At 54.9% G+C, this 19,117-nt stretch overlaps 3 protein-coding genes across 5 annotated transcripts in view; all 3 read right to left on the bottom strand.

Moving 5' to 3' along the window:
* CCDC180 (coiled-coil domain containing 180) overlaps positions 1-6,184 on the bottom strand; it is a 32,019-nt gene extending 25,835 nt beyond the window's left edge. Inside the window, exons 1-10 of the mRNA XM_068155610.1 lie at positions 6,033-6,184; positions 5,562-5,746; positions 4,686-4,768; positions 3,417-3,526; positions 3,192-3,320; positions 2,888-2,998; positions 2,441-2,533; positions 1,844-2,007; positions 588-722; positions 336-415 (exon numbers count right to left, since the gene is read on the bottom strand). Coding sequence (XP_068011711.1) covers positions 336-415; positions 588-722; positions 1,844-2,007; positions 2,441-2,533; positions 2,888-2,998; positions 3,192-3,320; positions 3,417-3,526; positions 4,686-4,768; positions 5,562-5,746; positions 6,033-6,101 — 1,159 coding nt within the window. The 5' untranslated portion in view covers positions 6,102-6,184. The remainder of the gene's footprint in view (positions 1-335; positions 416-587; positions 723-1,843; positions 2,008-2,440; positions 2,534-2,887; positions 2,999-3,191; positions 3,321-3,416; positions 3,527-4,685; positions 4,769-5,561; positions 5,747-6,032) is intronic.
* A 1,531-nt stretch (positions 6,185-7,715) lies between these two features.
* Positions 7,716-10,904, bottom strand: SURF6 (surfeit 6). 2 transcript variants are annotated; one of them, XM_068155922.1, is made up of 4 exons: positions 10,686-10,904; positions 10,053-10,268; positions 9,150-9,238; positions 7,716-8,582 (listed from the first exon to the last, which is right to left on the bottom strand). In XM_068155922.1, exons 1-4 carry the CDS (start codon positions 10,777-10,779, stop codon positions 7,911-7,913), a joined length of 1,071 nt encoding a protein of 356 aa, XP_068012023.1. In that variant the 5' UTR covers positions 10,780-10,904; the 3' UTR covers positions 7,716-7,910. The 2 variants fall into 2 exon arrangements, with proteins under 2 accessions (XP_068012023.1, XP_068012024.1); XM_068155923.1 differs by having other exon boundaries at positions 10,089-10,268.
* A 480-nt stretch (positions 10,905-11,384) lies between these two features.
* Positions 11,385-19,078, bottom strand: MED22 (mediator complex subunit 22). Of its 2 annotated transcripts, none has more exons than XM_068155920.1 (4): positions 18,927-19,078; positions 18,302-18,382; positions 17,233-17,441; positions 11,385-12,745 (listed from the first exon to the last, which is right to left on the bottom strand). In XM_068155920.1, the coding sequence occupies exons 1-4, from the start codon at positions 19,047-19,049 to the stop codon at positions 12,547-12,549; spliced, it is 612 nt and encodes a 203-aa protein (XP_068012021.1). In that variant the 5' UTR covers positions 19,050-19,078; the 3' UTR covers positions 11,385-12,546. The 2 variants fall into 2 exon arrangements, with proteins under 2 accessions (XP_068012021.1, XP_068012022.1); XM_068155921.1 differs by having other exon boundaries at positions 11,385-12,739.
* Between the last annotated feature and the right edge of the window lie 39 nt (positions 19,079-19,117).

Raw genomic sequence — 19,117 nt, 5'->3', positions numbered from 1 at the left:
CCCACCCCCCCTCTCATTCTCCAACAGGCAAAATGGAGCATTTGAATCTGATTGAGGGCTGATCTGCTTGAAAATGAACCTTCATCACAGCCAGGACAGCTCCTGCTAGATCTCCCCATGCCAAAAAATGCTTGTGCTGGCAAGAGGAGGGTGATGCAACAGCAGGGTCTGGGTGTACTGCTGGCTCAAGGCAACTCAGGGGGTGCATGGAGGCACATGGAACAAAGAACATAGGAAACATCCTTTCAAAGCAGCCTTTTGACTCATTACTGTCTGGCAAAGAAAGGAAAAGGGAAGGATTGCTTCCATCCTGCTTTTAAGATTGCCCAACTCACCAACTCTTGCATTTAAATTCACCAGAGATCTGTACCACTCCTCTAACTCAGCTTTGGTGTGTGCTGGAGGCATCAAACCACTGCTGAAACAGGAGACAAGAATCAAAGAACCACAGAATCAACCAGCTTGGGAAAGACCTCAGAGATCATCAAGTCCAACCTATTACCTCTCACCCAACACCTCCTGACAGCTAAACCATGGCTCCAAGTGCCACAGCCAAGCCTTATGTGAAGGCCTCCAGGGACAGGGACTCTCTTTTGTCATACCAAAGGTGCTGCAAGGCCTCCAGTCTCCTTTCATGAAGTAAAATCTGATCCATCAGCATATTTTCCATTTCTCTTTTCACACTTGGGGGATTCTGAATGTCTTCATTTGCCATGAATGCTCTGTGGGAAGGAAGAACACATGGACACAAGTGTCTGGTTGGGGAAATGTCATGTGTGAAATACAAACAGAATCCTAGAAACCATAGAATGGCTTAGGCTGGAAGGGACCTCAGAGAGCATCTACTCCAACCTCCCCCACCAAGAGCAGGGAGACCTCTCCATCAGACCCAGATAGTCAAAACCTCATCCAATCTGGCCCTGAACACCACCAGGGAGGAGGCAGCCACAGCCTCCCTGGGCAGCCTGCTCCAGAGTCTCAGCACCCTCCTACTGAAGAACTTCTTCCTCAGCTCCACTCTAACCCTGCTCTGCCTCAGCTTCAAACCATTCCCTCTTGGCCTGGCTCAGACACCCTCAGGAAAAGTCTCTCTGCAGCCTTCCTGCAGGATCCCTTCAGCTATAGGAAAGCAGCTCTGAGGTCCCCCTGGAGTCTCCTCTCCTCTCCTCTCCCCTCCTCTCCCCTCCCCTCCCCTCCCCTCCTCCTCCCCCCTCCTCTCCTCTCATCTCCTCTCCTCTCCTCTCCTCTCCTCTCCCCTCCCCTCCCCTCCTCCCCTCCCCTCCTCTCCTCTCCCCTCCCCTCCTCTCCTCTCCCCTCCCCTCCTCTCCTCTCCCCTCCCCTCCTCTCCTCTCCCCTCCCCTCCTCTCCTCTCCCCTCCTCTCCCCTCCCCTCCCCTCCCCTCCTCTCCCCTCCTCTCCTCTCCCCTCCCCTCCTCTCCCCTCCTCTCCCCTCCCTCTCCTCTCCACTCCCCTCCTCCAGGCTGAACACCCCTGGCAGAGTTCCTTCAGCCCTTGAGTCATCTTTGTGGTCTCCTCTGGCCTCACTCCAGCAGCTCTGTGTCCTGCAGGGTACACCAGAACTGGAGGCAGGATTGGAGGTGAGGTCTCAGCTGAGGAGAATCAAGGGGCAGAATCCTCTCTCTTGCCCTGCTGCCCACCCTCCTCTGGCTGCAGCCCAGGATACCAAATGGTTAATGGCTACCAGGTGAAAGAAGTCTGCTAAATGCTTTTAGGTTTTGTAGCCTTTTAATGGGAAAATGCTGACATGCAGAAAGCAGAAGTGAGCAGTTGGTGCCAAGCTTTGTGTTAGTCACCCTCCAAGAGAGAGCTGGGCCATTCCTCACCTGAACCTGTGAGCTATGGAGTTCTTTTGGGTCAGCTTCCAGGCCTTGACTCTGTCCTGCCACTCCAGCTGATGGGATAATTTCCACTTCAGCTCTGATTGCAGCAGGTTAAAGACCAGCTGAGCAATTGCCCTCTGGTTAGCCAGCAGTGCTCTGTTCAACAACTGCATGTTACAGAAGAGAGAAGGAAGAGGAAGATGAAGAAAAAGCAGCACAGAGCAGACACACAAACCCAAAGAGTTTGTTCTCTGGAAAGCAAGGGGAAAAGAATACAAAATGCAAGGAACAGGCTGAAAAATCAGAACGTTTCCTGTGGGGCAGTGATTGGCAGGCAGCAAGGAGCACAGAAGGCTTTGGCTCAGAAGGGACCATAGGGATCATCAACTCCAACCCCCCTGCCATGGGCAGGGACACCTCCCACCAGCCCAGCTTGCTCAAAGCCTCATCCAGCCTGGCCCTGAGCACCTCCAGGGAAGGGGCAGCCACAGCCTCCCTGGGCAGCCTGTGCCAGTGAGTGGATTTCAGCTGGGGGAAGAAAGGACATTTGGGAGCATTCAGATTGCAATCTTCCCACAGGTAAAACAATCAAAGGCTCACCATGGCCTCCTGGTTGATCAACCTGTGGACATCAGGTGACAAGTAGGAAATCTCCTCCAGCCTTGCAGTGCAGCTCCTCAGCACCTTGGTGATCTGTGCAAGGGAAGAATCAAGAGCAACAAAGAAATGAAGCCCTCCTAACCATGTTCTGCTTTAGAATCACAGAACTGTCAGGGTTGGAAGGGAGCTCAAGGCTCAGCCAGTCCCAACCCCCTGCCATGGCCAGGGACACCTCACACCACAGCAGGTTGCTCACAGCCACATCCAGCCTGGCTGCAAACACCTCCAGGCAGGAGGCTGCCACCACCTCCCTGGGCAACCTGTGCCAGGCTCTCACCACCCTCCTGGGGAACAACTTCTTCCTCACAGCCAATCTGCCCCGCAGGCAGCATTCCAAGCAAATCACCAGCTCGTGCTTAATTAGCAGCTCTTCAGGTGGCAACTCACCCTATCGGCTCGGCTCCATTCAGCCTCCTTTAGGGACTCACACATTTCCCTAATCCACTTCTTTCTGCTCAAGGATTGCTGCTGGATGCTGCTCCACAGACCTTCCAGCTCCTGCAAGAAGGGTTTGCTTTGCATCTTGGTGACAAGTACAGGGCAAAAAGAACCCCAAACAACATAAAGAGCTCAAGAAGGAAGTCAAAAGCAGCACATTTTCATGCTAAAGCTGCAGCAAGGCAGGGGAAGCTACATGAGGCAGACAAGGGAGAAGTGTCTGAGGAGGAGGCAATGCCATGAGCTGCCTTACTTTGAAGGAGAAGCCTCCCAGAGCGGTGTCAAGCTCGATCTTCTGGAGCAGGAATTCCACTTCTCCATCAGATCTCCTCAGTTTGGCCAGAAGGCATTTCTGGGGCTCCAAAACAAAGGCTTCCATCTCCTAGGAAGGCAAGGGGGTCAGTCTGAGCTTTCAGACACCAGGCCCTGGCTTGACTCTCGTGCTGTGAACCACCTGGATGGCAGAGCCCAGTCCTACCCTGGCGATGCAGCCCAGCTCTTGGTGCATGGAGGCCAGGGCATCATTGAGCTGGCCCTGCTGGCACTCTGCCAGGGCTTCCAGGACACCACTCCATGGCTCCTCAGGACCTGCCAGAGAAAGGAGGAGGATGGAGCTTGGAGCTCCTGCTGCAGAATACATCATGCACACAAGGACCCTTAAACTGGGACAGCAAAGTGTCCCTGGGGCTGAGAGGGCCAATGGGATCCCGGGGTGCAGCCAGAAAGGTGGCCAGCAGGGCTGGGGAGGTTCTTCTCCCACTCTGCTCTGCCCTGCTGAGACCACAGCTGGAATACTCTGTCCAGTTTTGGGCTCCCCAGTTCAAGAGAGACAGAGATCTGCTGGAGAGAGTCCAACAGAGAGCTGTGAGGATGACTGGGGGACTTGAACAGTCCTCCTGTGAACAAAGACTGAGAGAGACCTGGAGAGGAGAAGGCTGAGAGGGGATCTGATCAATGTCTATAAGTATCTGAGGGGTGGGGGCCAGGAGGAAGGGGCCAGGAGGAAGGGGCCAGGAGGAAGGGGCCAGGCTCTGTTTGGTGGTGCCCAGGGATAAGACAATGAGCAGTGGATACAAACTGGAGCCCAGGAGATTCCACCTCAATGTGAGGAGAAACTTCTTTACTGTGAGGGTGCTGGAGGCCAGGAGCAGGCTGCCCAGGGAGGTTGTGGAGTCTCCTTCTCTGGAGACTTTCAAGCCCCACCTGGCTGTGCTCCTGTGTGACCTGCCCTGGGTGATGCTGCTCTGGCAGGGGGGTTGGACTTGATCTCCAGAGGTCCCTTCCAACCCCTACCAGAGTATGAAACCCACACTCTGACCTCTGTAGCTTGAGTGACCTCCCCAGTGCACAAAGGCTTCCCATGGGGAGGGAAAGCTGTGCATGGGTAAAGAGCCAAGCACAGTGCCCATTTTCCTGTGAGTTTATTCATTAGTGGCTTTCAGAGGGATAACAAAAAGATCACAGAAGCTGGGAACTGAGTTCAGGTGTGATGCAAAACAAATTGCAGCTTCTAGGAGTGAGATCTGATTACACCACAGCTGGACCTGAGCACCTAGGCACAAGCACTGAGTGACAATCTTGCAACCAATTCGTTTCTTCACCTTCCAAGTCACCTGCACGTCATCAGGAATGCAGCAGGTGAGTCCTCAGCTCCACTTTCTACCTTGCTCAGCTAAAGCCATGGTCTGTGTGGTGGCTCCCAAGTGGGAAAATCCACATAGCTGACGTTAAGGGACCCAAATCTTACCAGCAGCGTTAGGCAGGCCTCTGACTTCCTCAGCTGCAGTCACACCTGGACTTCCCCAAACCTGCTGAGCTGCTGTGAATCCTCTGGAACAGAAAGAGACTAAATCTCTGATTTGTGCTGAGGAGAGACTTGCAAGGGGTAGAAGATTCCATTTAATAGGCAAACCAAAACACTGAGGTGAAGAGAAGCATGACTGACATCAAGGAATGTGGTTCAAAGTGCCAGCATTGCTGCTTCTGAGCTGAACTGGGCAAGGATCTACCCTGGAGTGGTCACAGCCTCAGGTCTGCTATGCTGGCATGAAAGCAATAAAGCATAGAATGGCTCAGGTTGGAAGGGACCTCACAGGTCCTGCTCCAACCTCCCCACCAAGAGCAGGGAGACCTTTCCATCAGACTCAGCTGCTCAAGACCTCATCCAATCTGGCCCTGAATGCCCCCAGGGAGGAGGCAGCCACAGCCTCCCTGGGCAGCCTGCTCCAGAGTCTCACCACCCTCCTACTGAGGAACTTCTTCCTCAGCTCCACTCTAACCCTGCTCTGCCTCAGCTTCAGACCATTCCCTCTTGGCCTGGCTCCAGACACCCTCAGGAAAAGTCTCTCTGCAGCCTCCCTGCAGGATTCCTTCAGCTGTTGGCAGGAAGCTCTAAGGTCCCCCTGGAGTCTTCTCTTCTCCAGGCTGCACACCCTCAGCTCTCTCAGCAGAGTTGCTTCAGCCCTTGAATCACCTTTGTGGCCTCCTCTGGCCCCACTCCAGCAGCTCTGTGTCCTTCTCCTGCTGGTACGATTCAGGAGTGTCTTGCCCCCAGTGCAAATCTCAGAGCTTCATACCTCCAGCCACAAACATCTCAGGGGGGTTGCATGGTTCTGTTCCCTACCTGCACAGCAGTGTCTTGTCTGTGGGCTTGTAGCAGGGTGTCCCATCATGGCCACTCTGCTGGTAAGCTGGCAGTAGCCTGGCAGCAGCAGAAGCTGCTGATTTTTCATCCAAAGGGAGCTTTTCATTCCTTGTGGAAAACTTAGCTTTGTTCCTTGCTTCCTCCAAAGAGTTTACCAACTGAACCTGCAAAGAATGGTGGTCACAGTGGTTACAATTCCCCCCCAGCCACAACAAAATCATTGATACAACCAGTGGGGGAGAAAGGGGGCAGAAGAGAAAAGGAAACTAATGAGCACTGCTTGGCACCTGCACCACCACTTCCATCCGAGGCTGGTTCCAGAAGGACACAAAACACTTCCCACTAAAGCAAACAAACCCCTTGAAACTGACCTCTGCTCTGAAGCCACCACTGCAGCAACTGAGCAACACATTTGGCTCTTACCCCAATCTTTGGTGATGTTTTTATTACCTCAGCCTTGAAGATCTGTTTGTAAACTTGCCCAGCAGGGACGATGTGCACAGCTCCCACCGGCTTCATCCTGCCCAGCACAGCCACTGCTGCCCAGCACAGCCACTGCTGCCCAGCACAGCCAACTTCCAGGTCTGGTTCCAGGAGATTTGTGATTTAAAAGCTACAGGCTGAGGTGAGATAAAACATCAGAGTTTAAGGACCAGGAGAAGGCTTCTGAAAGTCCTTCTAGAACACCTAGGCAGGCTGGAGAAAGGGGATGAGGGGAATCTCTTGATCCAAACCCTACACAGGGGGAGGAATAAGAAATGCAGCAGTACAGGCTGAGTCCCAGCCAGATGGAAAGAGCTCTGCACTCAAACACTTTGCACTCAGGTACTTGGGGCTTTCCTGTGGGCAGCAAGGGGAGCTTGAGCCAAGGGTGTGTCCTTGAGGAGTTAACAGCATCCTGGTCATCCCCAGCAGGCTGAGCTGCCTGCTTTGGTGAAACGCTTCACAGGGTGCATCAGGTTGGAAGTAACCCTCGAAGGTCATCTTGTCCAACCCCCCTGCAGTCAGCAGGGACACCTCCAGGCTGCTCAGGGCCACAGCAAGTCTGATCTTGAGTGTCGCCAGGGATGGGTCCTCAACCACACCCCTGAGCAACCTGTTCCACTCTCACTGCAGCGTCAGGGCCGGTTCTGGGCTCCCCAATACAACAGACAGCTGCTGGGGCGAGCGCAGCCGACAGCCTCAAAGATAAGGGCGGGCCTGGGGCACATGTGCAGCAGAGGGGGATTCCGGGGGGGTGGAGTGGTGTCTCAGCAGTACGTATCAATACCTGATCCCCTGCAGGCGGAGCATTGCGAGGGGGATGACTGAAGCCTCTCTCCGTCGTGATCCAGCGGGCGCTGGCCGAACCCTTCCGCCCTCCGGGGCCGGCGCTGCCCGCAGCTGCTGCTGGCCTCAGCAGCGTCCCACGTCGCCATGGCAACGAGAAGGGGGCGGCCCGCGGGAATGTCGTCATCGCGGAGGAGGCGTGGCTAAAGGAAATTCCGCCCACCCCCCCCAATGGCCCCGCCCACGCAGCGGGGCTGGCCTCGGGACGACCGCGCCAAGGGCTTTGGGACACAGGCAGCGCTTGAGGGCTGACAGCTGCGGAGAGGGCTGCGGCCTGCGGGGCAAGGGAGGGGCTCCCGGCCACTGCCTCTGCACTGCTGCGGCCGCATCTGCAGCGCCTGGTCTGGATCTGGGCTCTCCAGTTCGAGGGAAACAGGGAACTGCTGGAGAGTCTGCAACGAGGCTGAGGGGGCCTGGAGCACCTCTGTGACAAGGAAAGGCTCAGAGCCCTGGGGCTGAGAGCCTGGAGAAGAGCAGCCCCAGAGGGGATCTGAGCAATGGGCACAAACTAGAATCCAGGAGGTTCCACCTGAACAGGAGGAGAAACTTCTTTGGTGTGAGGGTGCTGGAGACCTGGAGCAGGCTGCCCAGAGAGGCTGTGAAGTCTCCTCCTTTGCAGAGATCCCAAAACCTCCTGGCCCTTGTGCTCCTGGGTAAGGTGCTGTGGGTGCCCTGCTTTAGCAGGGGGGGTGGACTGGATGCTCTCCAGAGGTCCCTTCCAACCCCACCATGCTGGGATCCTGCAATATGCACCCTTCAGGCAAATAATCATCACTATTACTAGAACCAATTAACCAGAGGATGTTTCTTGGGGCTAGGAAATTTAATTAACAAACATACAAAAGGCTTTTTTTTCCCCTCCCATCATTAAGCTGAAATGCACAGCAGTGGCCTCCCCACAGGCTGAGCTCTCAGGGCACAGCCACTCCGCCCCAGTCCAGCACTGCCTTCCCCACACACAACTCCCAGAGCCAGGCTGAGGACAGCCCCCGCAGGCGCTCAGTTCAAGCCAGCTTTTTTCAAGTCCTCTGGCAGAACCCTGCCCTTCTTCCTGGCCCTGGCTTTCTTCTTCTCTATCCGCTCCTTCTTCTTCTTCTGGATGTTCTTGCGCCGCTTCTCCTGCCGCTGCTGCATCCTCTCCACCACCCTCTCCGTCCTCTTCTCCCACTGCCGCTGGCGCTGCGCCTTCCGCTTCTCCTTGCGCCTCAGGGCCTCCTTCAGACGCTCCTCGTCGTCACGGATCTTCACCCCTTCTGCCTTGTAGAGGACGTTTGTCCACTTCAGCTTCTTCTCCAGCTCCTCAGCTTTCTCCTGGTCCTTGTCCTTCAGCTCCTCCAGCTTGTTCTTCCTGGTCTCCAGCCTGCTCAGCAGCTGCTTGTAGTTCCTGCCGGTCAGAGGAGTGATGTTGCCTTTCACTGCTTTCCTCTTCTCTTTCTTCTTCTGCACCTTGCTCAACTCATCCTCTGCGTGGACTTCAACCTTGTTGAAGACCACCTCAGCTTTGCTCTCCTCCTTTTTGTCTTCTGGCTCTGCTGGTACCTCCTCAGATTCTTTCTTCTCCGCTTTTGCCTTCATCTTCAACTCCTTCCTCCGGCGCTTCTTCCTCTCTCTCTCGTACTTCCTTCGCTGCCTCTTCTCCAGGACTGCAGCAGGCAGCTCTTTGGCATTGTCCTAAAAAGGATGGACAGGAATTAGGAAGCTTAAAGGGTTAATTCTGAAGGGGTCTTACAGCACAAGTCCTATGAGGAGCAGCTGGGGGAACAGGGATTGTTTAGCCAGGAGAAAAGGAGGCTGAGGAAAGACCTTCTGGCTATCTACAATTGCCTGACAGGAGGCTGGAGCCAGGTGGGGGCTGGTTGCTTTTCCCACGGAACAAGTCACAGGACAAGAGGAATTGGCCTCCAAGTAGTGCCAGGGGAGGTTTAGGTTGGACATTAAGAAAAGCTTCCTCCCCCAAAAGGCTGTCAAGCCCTGGAACAGGCTGCCTGAGACAGTCTTCATCCCTGGAGGGGTTTCCAAAGCCATGGAGATGATGTGCTAAGGGACATGGTTTAGTGGGGACCTGGCAGTGCTTGCTTAACAGCTGGGACTTGATGATCTTCAAGGTCTTTTCCAGCCTGAACAATACTATGACAAAGCAGAATTGAAAGTAGGATGTCCCCACATCCCTCCTGGGTGGCTGGAGAGAGCTTATAGTGCACAACCAGCCAGAGAGACACACACCCAGGGGTCTCATACCTGTCCAGAAGCCTTTTTAATCTTCTCATGGAGCCTCTGACGCAGGAGATTCATTGCAGAGAAAGAGGAACCCAGCTGACTTTTGCTCCCTACAAGTGAGAGGGAGAAGAGAAGAGTCACAAGACAGCCTTAGCTAAAGAGAAGAACTTGCTGTAGGCACAGGAAAAGCTCCAAGAACTCTTTAGATGCTGTGACTAGAATGGAAACATCTAGAAAGCCCCAGAATCTCCACTTGATTGATTTCTTCAGCACTGCCCCTCTTCTCTTCAGGCTGGAGGTGAGGAGGAAGTTCTTCCCCATGAGAGTGGTGAAGCCCTGGAATGGGTTGTCCAGGGAGGTGGTTGGGGCCCTGTCCCTGGAGGTGTTTAAACCCAGGCTGGATGAGGCTCTGGCCAGGCTGATCTAGTGTGGGGTGTCCCTGCCCATGGCAGAGGGTTGGAACTGGATGATCCTTGTGGTCCCTTCCAACCCTGACTGATACTATGAACCTGATACTATGATGTTATCATTCAACATCACCAGCCAGACTGGCCTGGCATGCCCTGAGGCTGCTCAACAAGCCCCAAGCAGGAAGCTGGTGGAAACAAGGGACACCAGGGACATCTTTTAGGTGGGATCAGGCTGGGAAGCTGGGCTGACATGACAGAGACTGCATCCTGCATGGTAATTCCCAGAAGTCACCCAAGACACGTTAGAAGTCTGCACCCCAGTTGAGTTGCTATTTCCAGAGCACCCCAGAGGTGCTGTTACAAATGCATCTACACACCCAAAAGCTTCTAGGGCACATGGATCAAGCAAAGGTCTTTTCAACTGACTGAACTCCTTCCAAGCTAGACACCTGTGAAGCAAGTGGAAGCAACCAGCTCACTTCAGGTGACTTAAAGCAGGCTATAAGATTCTTACCTGTCTCCAAACTTTCATCTCTGCTCTGTTTAACACCTTGTGGAGATGATTTGCTGGCCTGAGGAGCTGCTTTCTGTCCTGGAGTAGGTTTATTGGTGTTGGAGACCACCTGTTTGCCTGAAGGAGCATTTGCCTTCTCAGCTTGCTTCTGGGGTTTCTTTCTCTTCTTTTTCTTGGGCTGGCCCCCAGCGTCCTTGGGCTGGCCTGGCTTGGGTGCTAGAAAGCAAAAGAAAAACTGCACAAAATGGGACACCCCCGCACTCCCCCTTCATAACATTCCCACCACCACAACCCCCAATCTGCAACATCCAATTACAACGGAAGGCTACAGCCTCAGCATTGCAAGGGCACATCCCAACCTTCAACTCTCCTACAGTTTAGGATTTAAACAGCCCCCGCACGCCCGCGCTGTGCTCCCACACCACTCACCACAGGTAGAGAAGGCACGGAGCCTCCCCGGGCTAACAGCACAACGTGCAGACTGCGCTCAGGTGCCCCACGTTTCGCCTGAGGCTTTTTCCTCACAAGCCATTACCACCCCGCTGCCCCAAGCCACGCACCGGTGAGGCCAAGCCCGCCACAAACCCACACTCCCACCGAGCGGCCAGGAGGGGACCAGCCGCCCCCTTATACCGAATTTCCTCTTCCGCGACTCCGGGGGCTGCTGCGCGCACACCCTCCTCGCCAGGCCCTGCAGGTAGGAGTCCTGTGCGGCCAGGCTGGCCATCTCCGCCCCGGGCTCGGCTCCCTCAGCGCGGGCAGGCCGCGGCGCCGCCGCCGGGTCCGAGAGGCTCCGTGCGCTGCCCGAGGCGCCAGGAGCAGCGCCGCATCCTCCTCGTGCGGCACTCCGGAAGTGACGACAGCGCGCCGCACAGGAAGTGACGAAAGAACGCGCGGCCGGCCGGAAGTGGCCGCGGTGCCGCGAGCAGGAGGCGGCTGCAGCGAGAAGGCTGAGAGCGATGCGGCTGCAGCAGAGCGCCCGGCGGCTCGGGGTGCTCCTGAGCCTTCTCAGGGGCGAGCCGCCACCCCTGCCCGCCGGGCACACCCGCAAATAGAACTCCGGCTCGCTCTTGCTCGGTTGGGCTCCGCTCTGGAGGTGCCAAACCCCTTTTGTAGGGAGGAGGAAACAGCGCTGTGGCTGTTCCCCGAGCAGTGCAGGAGGCTCCGGCGGCTACGATGATACCGCTGGGCTCTGGGGTACGGGCAGGACCGCGGGCCCTGCACAGCCGTGGCTGCAAGGAGCAGGCTTGTCCCCAAGCCGCTGTCCTAGGGCATGCTGAATGTTAAACTACTTTCACAGAGCTGGGGCTGAAAACACAGACTTAAAAAAAATTATACAAAAGGGTTAGTTTTATTAAACCACCTAATTACAAAATAAAAGAAGAGAAATATTAATGGAATGGAAGGAAAAGGAAACCAAACCAGAGCAAAATTCACATCCTAAGAGGTGAGAGGTTACAGCAGAGCGCTGGGCGAGCTTGGTTCAGCTGCTGGGCAGCAGCCATGGCTCTGTGGTGTCAACACTGAGATGTTTTGACCATGTTCCAGTCCAACTCCAGCCCCAGCTTCATTGGAGACACAGCAGAAGCACCCCCCAGGGAAAGAGCAGAAGTTGCACCAAACTGCTGAGCAGCCAGCAAGCACCCAACATGCTGCTTCAGAAGGGGCTCCAGAGGAGCTGAGTCTCACTCTCTGCCCCATACAGCCCAGTCAGCTCCAGCTAGACCAAACCAGCATGCAAAGTAAACACTCTGGGGGTGTTAGCTCAGGTGTGTTAACAGTTTGTGTGTGAGCACTGGAGAAGCAGCCAGACAAAAGCATGTTCCTGCTTCCATCTGCACCCTCAGCAAGTGGCACTGTCCATACCCCAGCCTGACTCCCCAGCTGGCCCTGTCCTCTTCCCAAGGGGTAACAGCTCCTGGGGGAGGGTCTCCTGAGAGCCCATCCTGTGAGAAGTTCAAGTTTGTGGAGCACTCTTGACAGTGCTGTGTACAAAATACTACAAGGTCCTCACTCTGAAGTGTAACAGAGGTTGTCAGATGCCATCCTGAGAGAGCTTTAAAGCAGCCAGAATGCCAGTGAGTGTGGGAAGTGGGGAAAACACCCCCAAGAGCCTCACTATCCCCAAGCTTTGGCTCCAGTTTATCCCAAACACATTCAACACCCAACCCTCCTGTGTGGACCTACAGAGACTCACATGGAAACAGAGTGGATTTCTACTGAACTCTACACATGACCATCAGGTTAAAGCAAACCTAACTCTACTTGGTTAGCACAATCAGCTTCCTATTGACTCATCACTATCTCTTCAAGGGGGAGGATTGCTCCTGGCAGCGTCCCAGGGGTGGAGGGAGCAGCGTGCAGGACCCTGCCAGCACAGCTCCGGTGCCTTCTCCCCACAGCAGCACAGCCTCGCTCCTCATACAGCAGGTGGAAGACTTCCAGCAGCGCAGCAGGGCCAGGAGGAAGGCGCTGGGGCAGCAGGGGATCCTCTTCAGGGGTGCTCTGGGGCGCCTGCCCCGTGCCCGTTGGCGTGGGGGTGCGACGGGGTGGAGCTCTGGGAGGGAGTGATGCTGGGCTCTGCCGCGGCCGCCGCTAGAGGCATGGAGAGGCCCTCGGGGGACAGCGTGGCAAAGTCTTGTCTCCAGTAGGCTTCACACAGTGGAAGATCATTGCTGTCACACAGACTGTAGCTTTCCAGAACAAACAACCCCAGTAAGGAGAGACAGCAGGTGCCACAGGAAGAGGAGAGGGAGGGAAAGGGTTGGGGGAGGGAGAGGGAGGGAAAGGGTTGGGGGAGGGAGAGGGAGGGAAAGGGTTGGGGGAGGGAGAGGGAGGGAAAGGGTTGGGGGAGGGAGAGGGAGGGAAAGGGTTGGGGGAGGGAGAGGGAGGGAAAGGGTTGGGGGAGGGAGAGGGAGGGAAAGGGTTGGGGGAGGGAGAGGGAGGGAAAGGGTTGGGGGAGGGAGAGGGAGGGAAAGGGTTGGGGGAGGGAGGAGGGGAGCAAGACAGAAGCAAAGCATTAAGAAAATGGCAAAAAAACATTCATGGATGTAAGGTCTGAGATGACAAATTCCCCCACAAGTCCTCTGACACTGAGACATCTACAAGGCTTTGAACCCCAAAGGGCCTGGTGAGGACACCAGGGGAGTGTCAGAGACAGCACTGTTGCTACAGCTGAGGCTCAACTCTAACCCAGATGCTTTAGGTCCCTGAAAAGCTCTGGGATGGTGCTGGCACCCCAAAGGCAGGAGTTCTGCTCCTGAGCAGAGTGAGCCAAGGACCTCAGCCAGAATTATTTGGATCACAGCCTACATGAGGAAAAAAAGCCAACCCAGAAGTCCTGCTCTCAATTTTGAAGCTGGCACAATGATTTTAGGCCCTGCCCCTGCTGTGACAAAGAACAAAACCATCTGCACCCTTGCCCTTTCCCTGCAGTGCTCCACAGAAAGTCTGGATCTTCTACTGAAGCTTCCCAGCCTGATGATAAAGGTACTGAGGGCTCCCACCACTGCCAGCAGAGCCTGAGCTAGCAGCTTGGTGGCTTTGACTGCTGCAGAGCTGGATGAACCACCAAGTGTGGGAAGGGGATGCTCCTAAACTGGCTCATCCTTGGGGAAGGACCAAAACTGAACAGGGGGGAGGGAAAAAGAGAATGATGGAAGACACTGGAACAAAACCAAACCAAATTCCAAGGAGAGGAAGGAGCTGCACACACAAGAGACACCCAAGACAGAGGGAGTGCTAGAGCAGCAAGCAGCTTGTGTCCAGAGTAAAACAAACCCAGTGGTTTTGTTGTTGCAGCTTTATTTACATGTTTTAGGGTGAGGACTGGAGTAAGGGCTCAGGGAAATACTTCAGGGTGTGGAAATAGGAGACACTTCCAATTGCACAAACATGAAACACATTGAGATCTAACCCCACGCTCAAGCCAGCCCCTGGAGTCTCAGAGGGAGCAACACAACACAGATGCAGGTTGGGGGGTCAGGATGAGAGAAGGCAAGCTGGGCTTGGGGTTACTGCCTTGGGGAGCAAGCACACAAAGCACCAGCTGCAAGGGATTGCCTCTGAGCTCTTCTCTGGCAGCTGGTTTTTGCAGGGGCAGTGAGAAGACAGCAGGTACAGGAGTTACATCTGAGGCTGGGGAGATCATCCCTTCCCTACAGACCTCAACACAGTGGAGCTGAGTTCAATCAGCCAAGACCCTCAGGACACAACCTGAACTACAACTCCTTGGCTGGCAGTTTCACATTCAGGCCATGGGCTCCAAGGAAAACCTGGCCACAGTAGCCACATCTTGGCAGGGCAGTTATTTCCCTCTGTCAGAAGCAAACCCACTTCTGCTATTGCCCCAGTTACAACAGTTCCCAAAGTTTAAGCTTTGCTACTCAGGAAACACTGCTCCCACTCAGCATGGATGAGCAGCTACTGCCCAGCTCACAGCAGCACTGCCCAAGCTGCTGCTCTATCCTTGGAGGCTTTCTCAGGGTGAGGAAGGGACTCTTGGGGCACACAGGCAGGTCTGCACACAGAGGAGCAGCCCTACAGAACTCCCTGAGCACAGAGACCAAAGGCAAAGACTCCTTCAGAACAACCTCCTCAGCTTTGGTTTCAAGAACCTGATTTCAGGTCTTGCCAAACTCCCAGGTCCACACACAAAGCCCCCCAAGGAAGCCTGCCCTACAAGTGGGGGATGTCCCAACAGCTGCTCAGGGCATGTGTGGCAGTGACACAGTGACAAGCACTGGGCAGGAGGCTCTCCCTTCCACAGGGAGCAATGCAGAGGGGACCAACCAGGCTCTGCAGCACCTGGAGCTGTGCTGCTGCAGGGAGCTCACTTTTCACAGCCTTCCCTGGAGGCACAACCTAAAATAAACCAAGCAGGGACCCTCAGGGGAGCAGGGTGTGGAACCCATCTCCTGGCCTCAGAGGGCTGCACCCCTCTTTTCATTTACATACATTTATCATCTCATGGGGTTCAGCCCCACAAGTACCTGACAGTTGGTGCAGAGGGGCAGCCCCACCTGGGCTCCCAGGGCTGCCCAGAACTATTCAGCTGCTGCATGGAGAGCCACTGAAACACAATCATCACTCTGTGACACAACAAACCCTTTCCCCCCACCCCACCCTCAGAGCTCATTATAAAATCATCTCAGTACCCTGAACTATAAAAGAGCTAGGACTCAATCACTGCTGCTCTAAAGAGACTTTTCTTTGGTGCAGAAAAAGAGAGGAAGGAGCACAGGGAAGGGATAAAAAGTGCTGAAAGCAAAGGACCAAGTGCTACATGGTAACAGGTTTCAGGGGAGGGGATCAGAGAGCTCTGGAGAGCTGTGAAGTGTCCTCACCTTGGGCCCACCCTCAGGAGAACAGAACACAAAAGCAAACCCCTTTGGTACATGGCAACAGCTGTGCTTAGGTGTTCTCAGCTGGCAGCCCTGGAACAAACAGCTGCCTCAGAACTGCGGGGGTTGGAAAAGACCTTTCAGATCATCAAGTCCAACCTTAGACACAGCACTGCCAGGTCTGCACTACACCATGGCCCTCAGCACCACATCTACCATGGCTTTTCAGTCCCTCTAGCCCTGGGGACTCCACCACTGCCCTGGGCAGCCTGTTCCAGAGCTTGACAACTTTATCAGGGAAGAAGTTTTACCTAAGTCCAAACTAAACCTCCTCTGGTGCAACCTGAGGCAGTGCCCTCTTGTTCCTTGGGAGAAGAGCCTGACCCCCACCTGGCTCCAACCTCCTTTCAGGAGGAATCTCACCCAACCTCCTTGACAGGGCATCTGGTGGCAGGCAGGTGAACAGACCATGCCAGCATGGTCAGAATCCCCCCAGTCCAGATGGCAAAGCTACTGACACACAGTGGTGGCCATCTGGTGAGAGCATGAGAGGCACACCTGGCACACAGGAGGCACTTCCACCCCACACAGCATGGCTCTGCATCTGCTCACTGCTCTGCTGTGTGCAGCCATCACACCCCTGACCTGCCAGGGCCTGGACTGCTGCTGGGCTTTGTGATTGTCACTCTACATTTCTCAGCTGCTTCTGGGATCCCTTCTCACCCTCCAAAAACTGAGGCAAGCCTGAAAAACAACTCCAAGCTTCCACCTCTAGCGTTCTGACGTTGTAGCAGCTCCTCAACTAAGTTCCATCAGTATCTTTTTACTCCTCAGATACAGGTATTACCCACAAGCAATGGCCTGCCTTCCAGAGATGCTGAGCAGCCAGGGGTTCAGCTGACAGCTGGGGTCAGAGAGAGGCAGCAATTGGGGAGAGAGAAGAGAAAGGCAAAGGTAGAAAACCTGGTCATCACAACTTCAACTAAGATCCTGACAAGTTAAGAAAGGTTTTGGTTAGAAGTCACAGCATTATGGCACTGACTTCATTTAGCTTGGACAATGCAGCCACAGTCATCAGGTTCTCTTTTGTTTTCTCCTGCTTTCACTGTCTGCATCATCAAGAAGTGCTGGAGTGCAGGGCAGGAAATAAAAACACAGAAGGCTCTGAATTCTCTACAGCCTCTTTTCTTAAGTGTCTTTTCCAAAGGTTAAACCCCCCCCAAAAGAGGTCTGTGTGAAGTCACCACCCCAGAGAAACTCCTAGCACAACACACCTGAGCAAGGCTTTTCTGCTCAGGCCTAAACCCACCCCAGGCACAGAACTCCTGGCAGCTGGGGGTGACAAGGGAAAAGGCACAACTGTGGAAGCAGGTCACTTGTGAAAGAGCTCACCATGAAGGCATGGTGATCTCAGCCAACACGAGGATCCAGCCCAGCTCAGTCTCTCCAGGCAGAGAGAGAGAGAGAGAGAGGCTCCTCAGCCTGAAGCTTACACCCTAAGGAAATCAATCTCTTTGTACAGTGACATTAATGAAGGCAAACCCAATTCTCTGTCAAATCCAGCCAAAGCAGGCACCTGGAACTGGGTGCTATGAACACCTCCCTTCACCATGACCATGACATTTATACCCTGTAGTGTATCTACAAGAAGAGAAAGGGGGGGAAACAAAGGCAGTTGCTTTAGTTGCAGAAGAAGAGTTTGACCTAAGGAAAAACAGGAGTGAAATTCTGTTTGGAACATTCTCAGGACCTCTGCCCTAAGGACCACTTGTTTGCCTGGACTAACTACCCCAAAAGGGCTGGAGTCCTAAGGCAGAAGTCCACTGCCCTATTTGTACCTGGAAGAGTAATATTCTTCTTCTAGCTCGTACAGGTCAATGGAGATCTCATCCCTCAGGGCAATCAGCTTCTTGTCACACTCCTCCTGCAAGCTCCTCAGCTGCTGGTTGCGTTGGTTGATGGCTTCATTCACTGAGGGGAAGTCATTCAGGATCAAGAACTGCTTCAGGTCAGACACAAGCTTCATCAGGGACTCACCAGCTCGGACCTTGCGACAGGGAGGGAAAGAATCCCCAAGCATGTGGTACAGAGACTCACAGAACTGTCAGGGCTGGAAGAGAGCTCAAGGCTCAGCCAGTTCCTCAAGGCTCAGCCAGTCCCAACCCCCTGCCATGGCCAGGGACAGCTCACACCACAGCAGGTTGCTCACAGCCACCTCCAGCCTGGCTGCAAACACCTCCAGGCAGGAGCCTGCCACCACCTCCCTGGGCAACCTGTGCCAGGCTCTCACCACCCTCCTGGGGAACAACTTCTTCCTCACAGCCAATCTCAGTCTACCCATCTCTAGGTTTTATTCCATCCCCCCCAGTCCTATCCCTCCCTGACACCCTCGGAAGTCCCTCCCCAGCTTTCTTGGAGCCCCCTTCAGATACTGGAAGACCACAATGAAGTCTCCTTGAAGCCACCTCTTCTCCAGCCTGCACAACCCCAACTCCCTCAGTCTGTCCTCACAGCAGAGCAGCTCCAGCCCTCTGCTCATCCTCATGGCCCTTCTCTGAACACCTTCCAGCACATCAAAACGATGTTTGCTCCAGTTCCAAACCAACATCTCCCTGAGCTGCTCTTTCCCATCCAAGCTTTGAATGAAGTAAAACCTCCCCCATTAGATGAGGATTCTGACAAAGCCTGCAGCTGACAAGCCACTTTACCCAAGCTTTCCCAGCCACCCCAATAATCAGGTCACTCTTCTAGCATCAGTCCTTGTGAAGATTAGACTTGATGATCTCTGAGGTCTTCTCCACCCTTATTGATTCTGTGATTCTAAAGGCTGCCCGAGATGCATTAATGAACCCAACAGCTCCTGCAGGGTGTGCTGCCCACTGATCTGAACAGCCAAGTGCTACTCACGATGTTTGCAGCTCTGACATGCATCTCATAGTTATCTTGTTCACCCTGGGTTGCTCGAGAGACTTGAGTTTCATCCTCAATCTGAAGAAGGAAAGTAAATAAAACCCCCACCTTTACATACTGCAATCCCGAGAGATGATTACTCCGCTGTAACCCATCCCATTTCGGTGCGTTCCACACGTGGCGTCACTGAAGCGGCCTCTCAACTCCACGGCACCCGAGTGTCATCCTCGCTACCCTCCTGCCTGGCTTCTGTGCTTCCCTCCCGCTCACCAGCATCGCTTGGGGCGGAGGCAGGGGGGCCCGCAGCAGCCCAGCCTGCGGCAGGAAGCCTCTTCTGTTGCGGCTGTCCCCGGGGGAGCCAGAACGGTCCCCAGGCTGCGCCCCTCAGGGCCTCGCTGTCCCCCCAGCGCCCCTGCCCCCTTCTCAGCGCCCATCCTCTCCTCTCGGGCCCCCTCGCAAAGACACCCCCCGGGGAACGCTCGACCCTCTCCTCTCACGCTCTCCCCCTGGAGCCTGCCCTCTCCGCAAGGGCCCCCGGGGCAAAGCCTCTCCGCTCAGGAGCCCGGATGCTCCCCAGGGCACAGCCCCCTCCCCTCAGAGCTCAGCCGTGACCCAGCCCCACCTTGGCCGTCTTAATGATCTCGGTGAAGTTGTCCATGATGGACTTGATGTCATCTTTCAGGCGCTTGTTGTAGGACTGCAGCAAGGTCTCTTTGCTCTGCGGCAGGACTCGCTGCTGCGCCATGGCGGCCGCCGCCTTCCCGCCCCCGCCGCTCCGCCGCTCCGCCCCTCGGGCCCGTTCCCGCCCCCGCC

This window comes from Melanerpes formicivorus, unplaced genomic scaffold, assembly GCF_026170545.1.
Source record: "Melanerpes formicivorus ecotype bairdi unplaced genomic scaffold, bMelFor1.0.p_v2 SCAF_33, whole genome shotgun sequence".
NCBI lineage: Eukaryota > Metazoa > Chordata > Aves > Piciformes > Picidae > Melanerpes > Melanerpes formicivorus.
This window is presented reverse-complemented; position numbering and strand designations above follow the sequence as displayed.

Coding starts and splice junctions, on each gene's coding strand:
- SURF6 (XM_068155922.1), bottom strand. CDS start 10,779: ATGGCCAGCCTGGCCGCACAGGACTCCTACCTGCAGGGCCTGGCGAGG. Junction 10,269..10,685: donor GTCGCGGAAGAGGAAATTCG/GTATAAGGGGGC, acceptor TTTGCTTTCTAG/CACCCAAGCCAGGCCAGCCC. Junction 9,239..10,052: donor AGATGAAAGTTTGGAGACAG/GTAAGAATCTTA, acceptor TCTCACTTGTAG/GGAGCAAAAGTCAGCTGGGT.
- MED22 (XM_068155920.1), bottom strand. CDS start 19,049: ATGGCGCAGCAGCGAGTCCTGCCGCAGAGCAAAGAGACCTTGCTGCAG. Junction 18,383..18,926: donor AGATCATTAAGACGGCCAAG/GTGGGGCTGGGT, acceptor TTCCTTCTTCAG/ATTGAGGATGAAACTCAAGT. Junction 17,442..18,301: donor ATGTCAGAGCTGCAAACATC/GTGAGTAGCACT, acceptor CCCTGTCGCAAG/GTCCGAGCTGGTGAGTCCCT.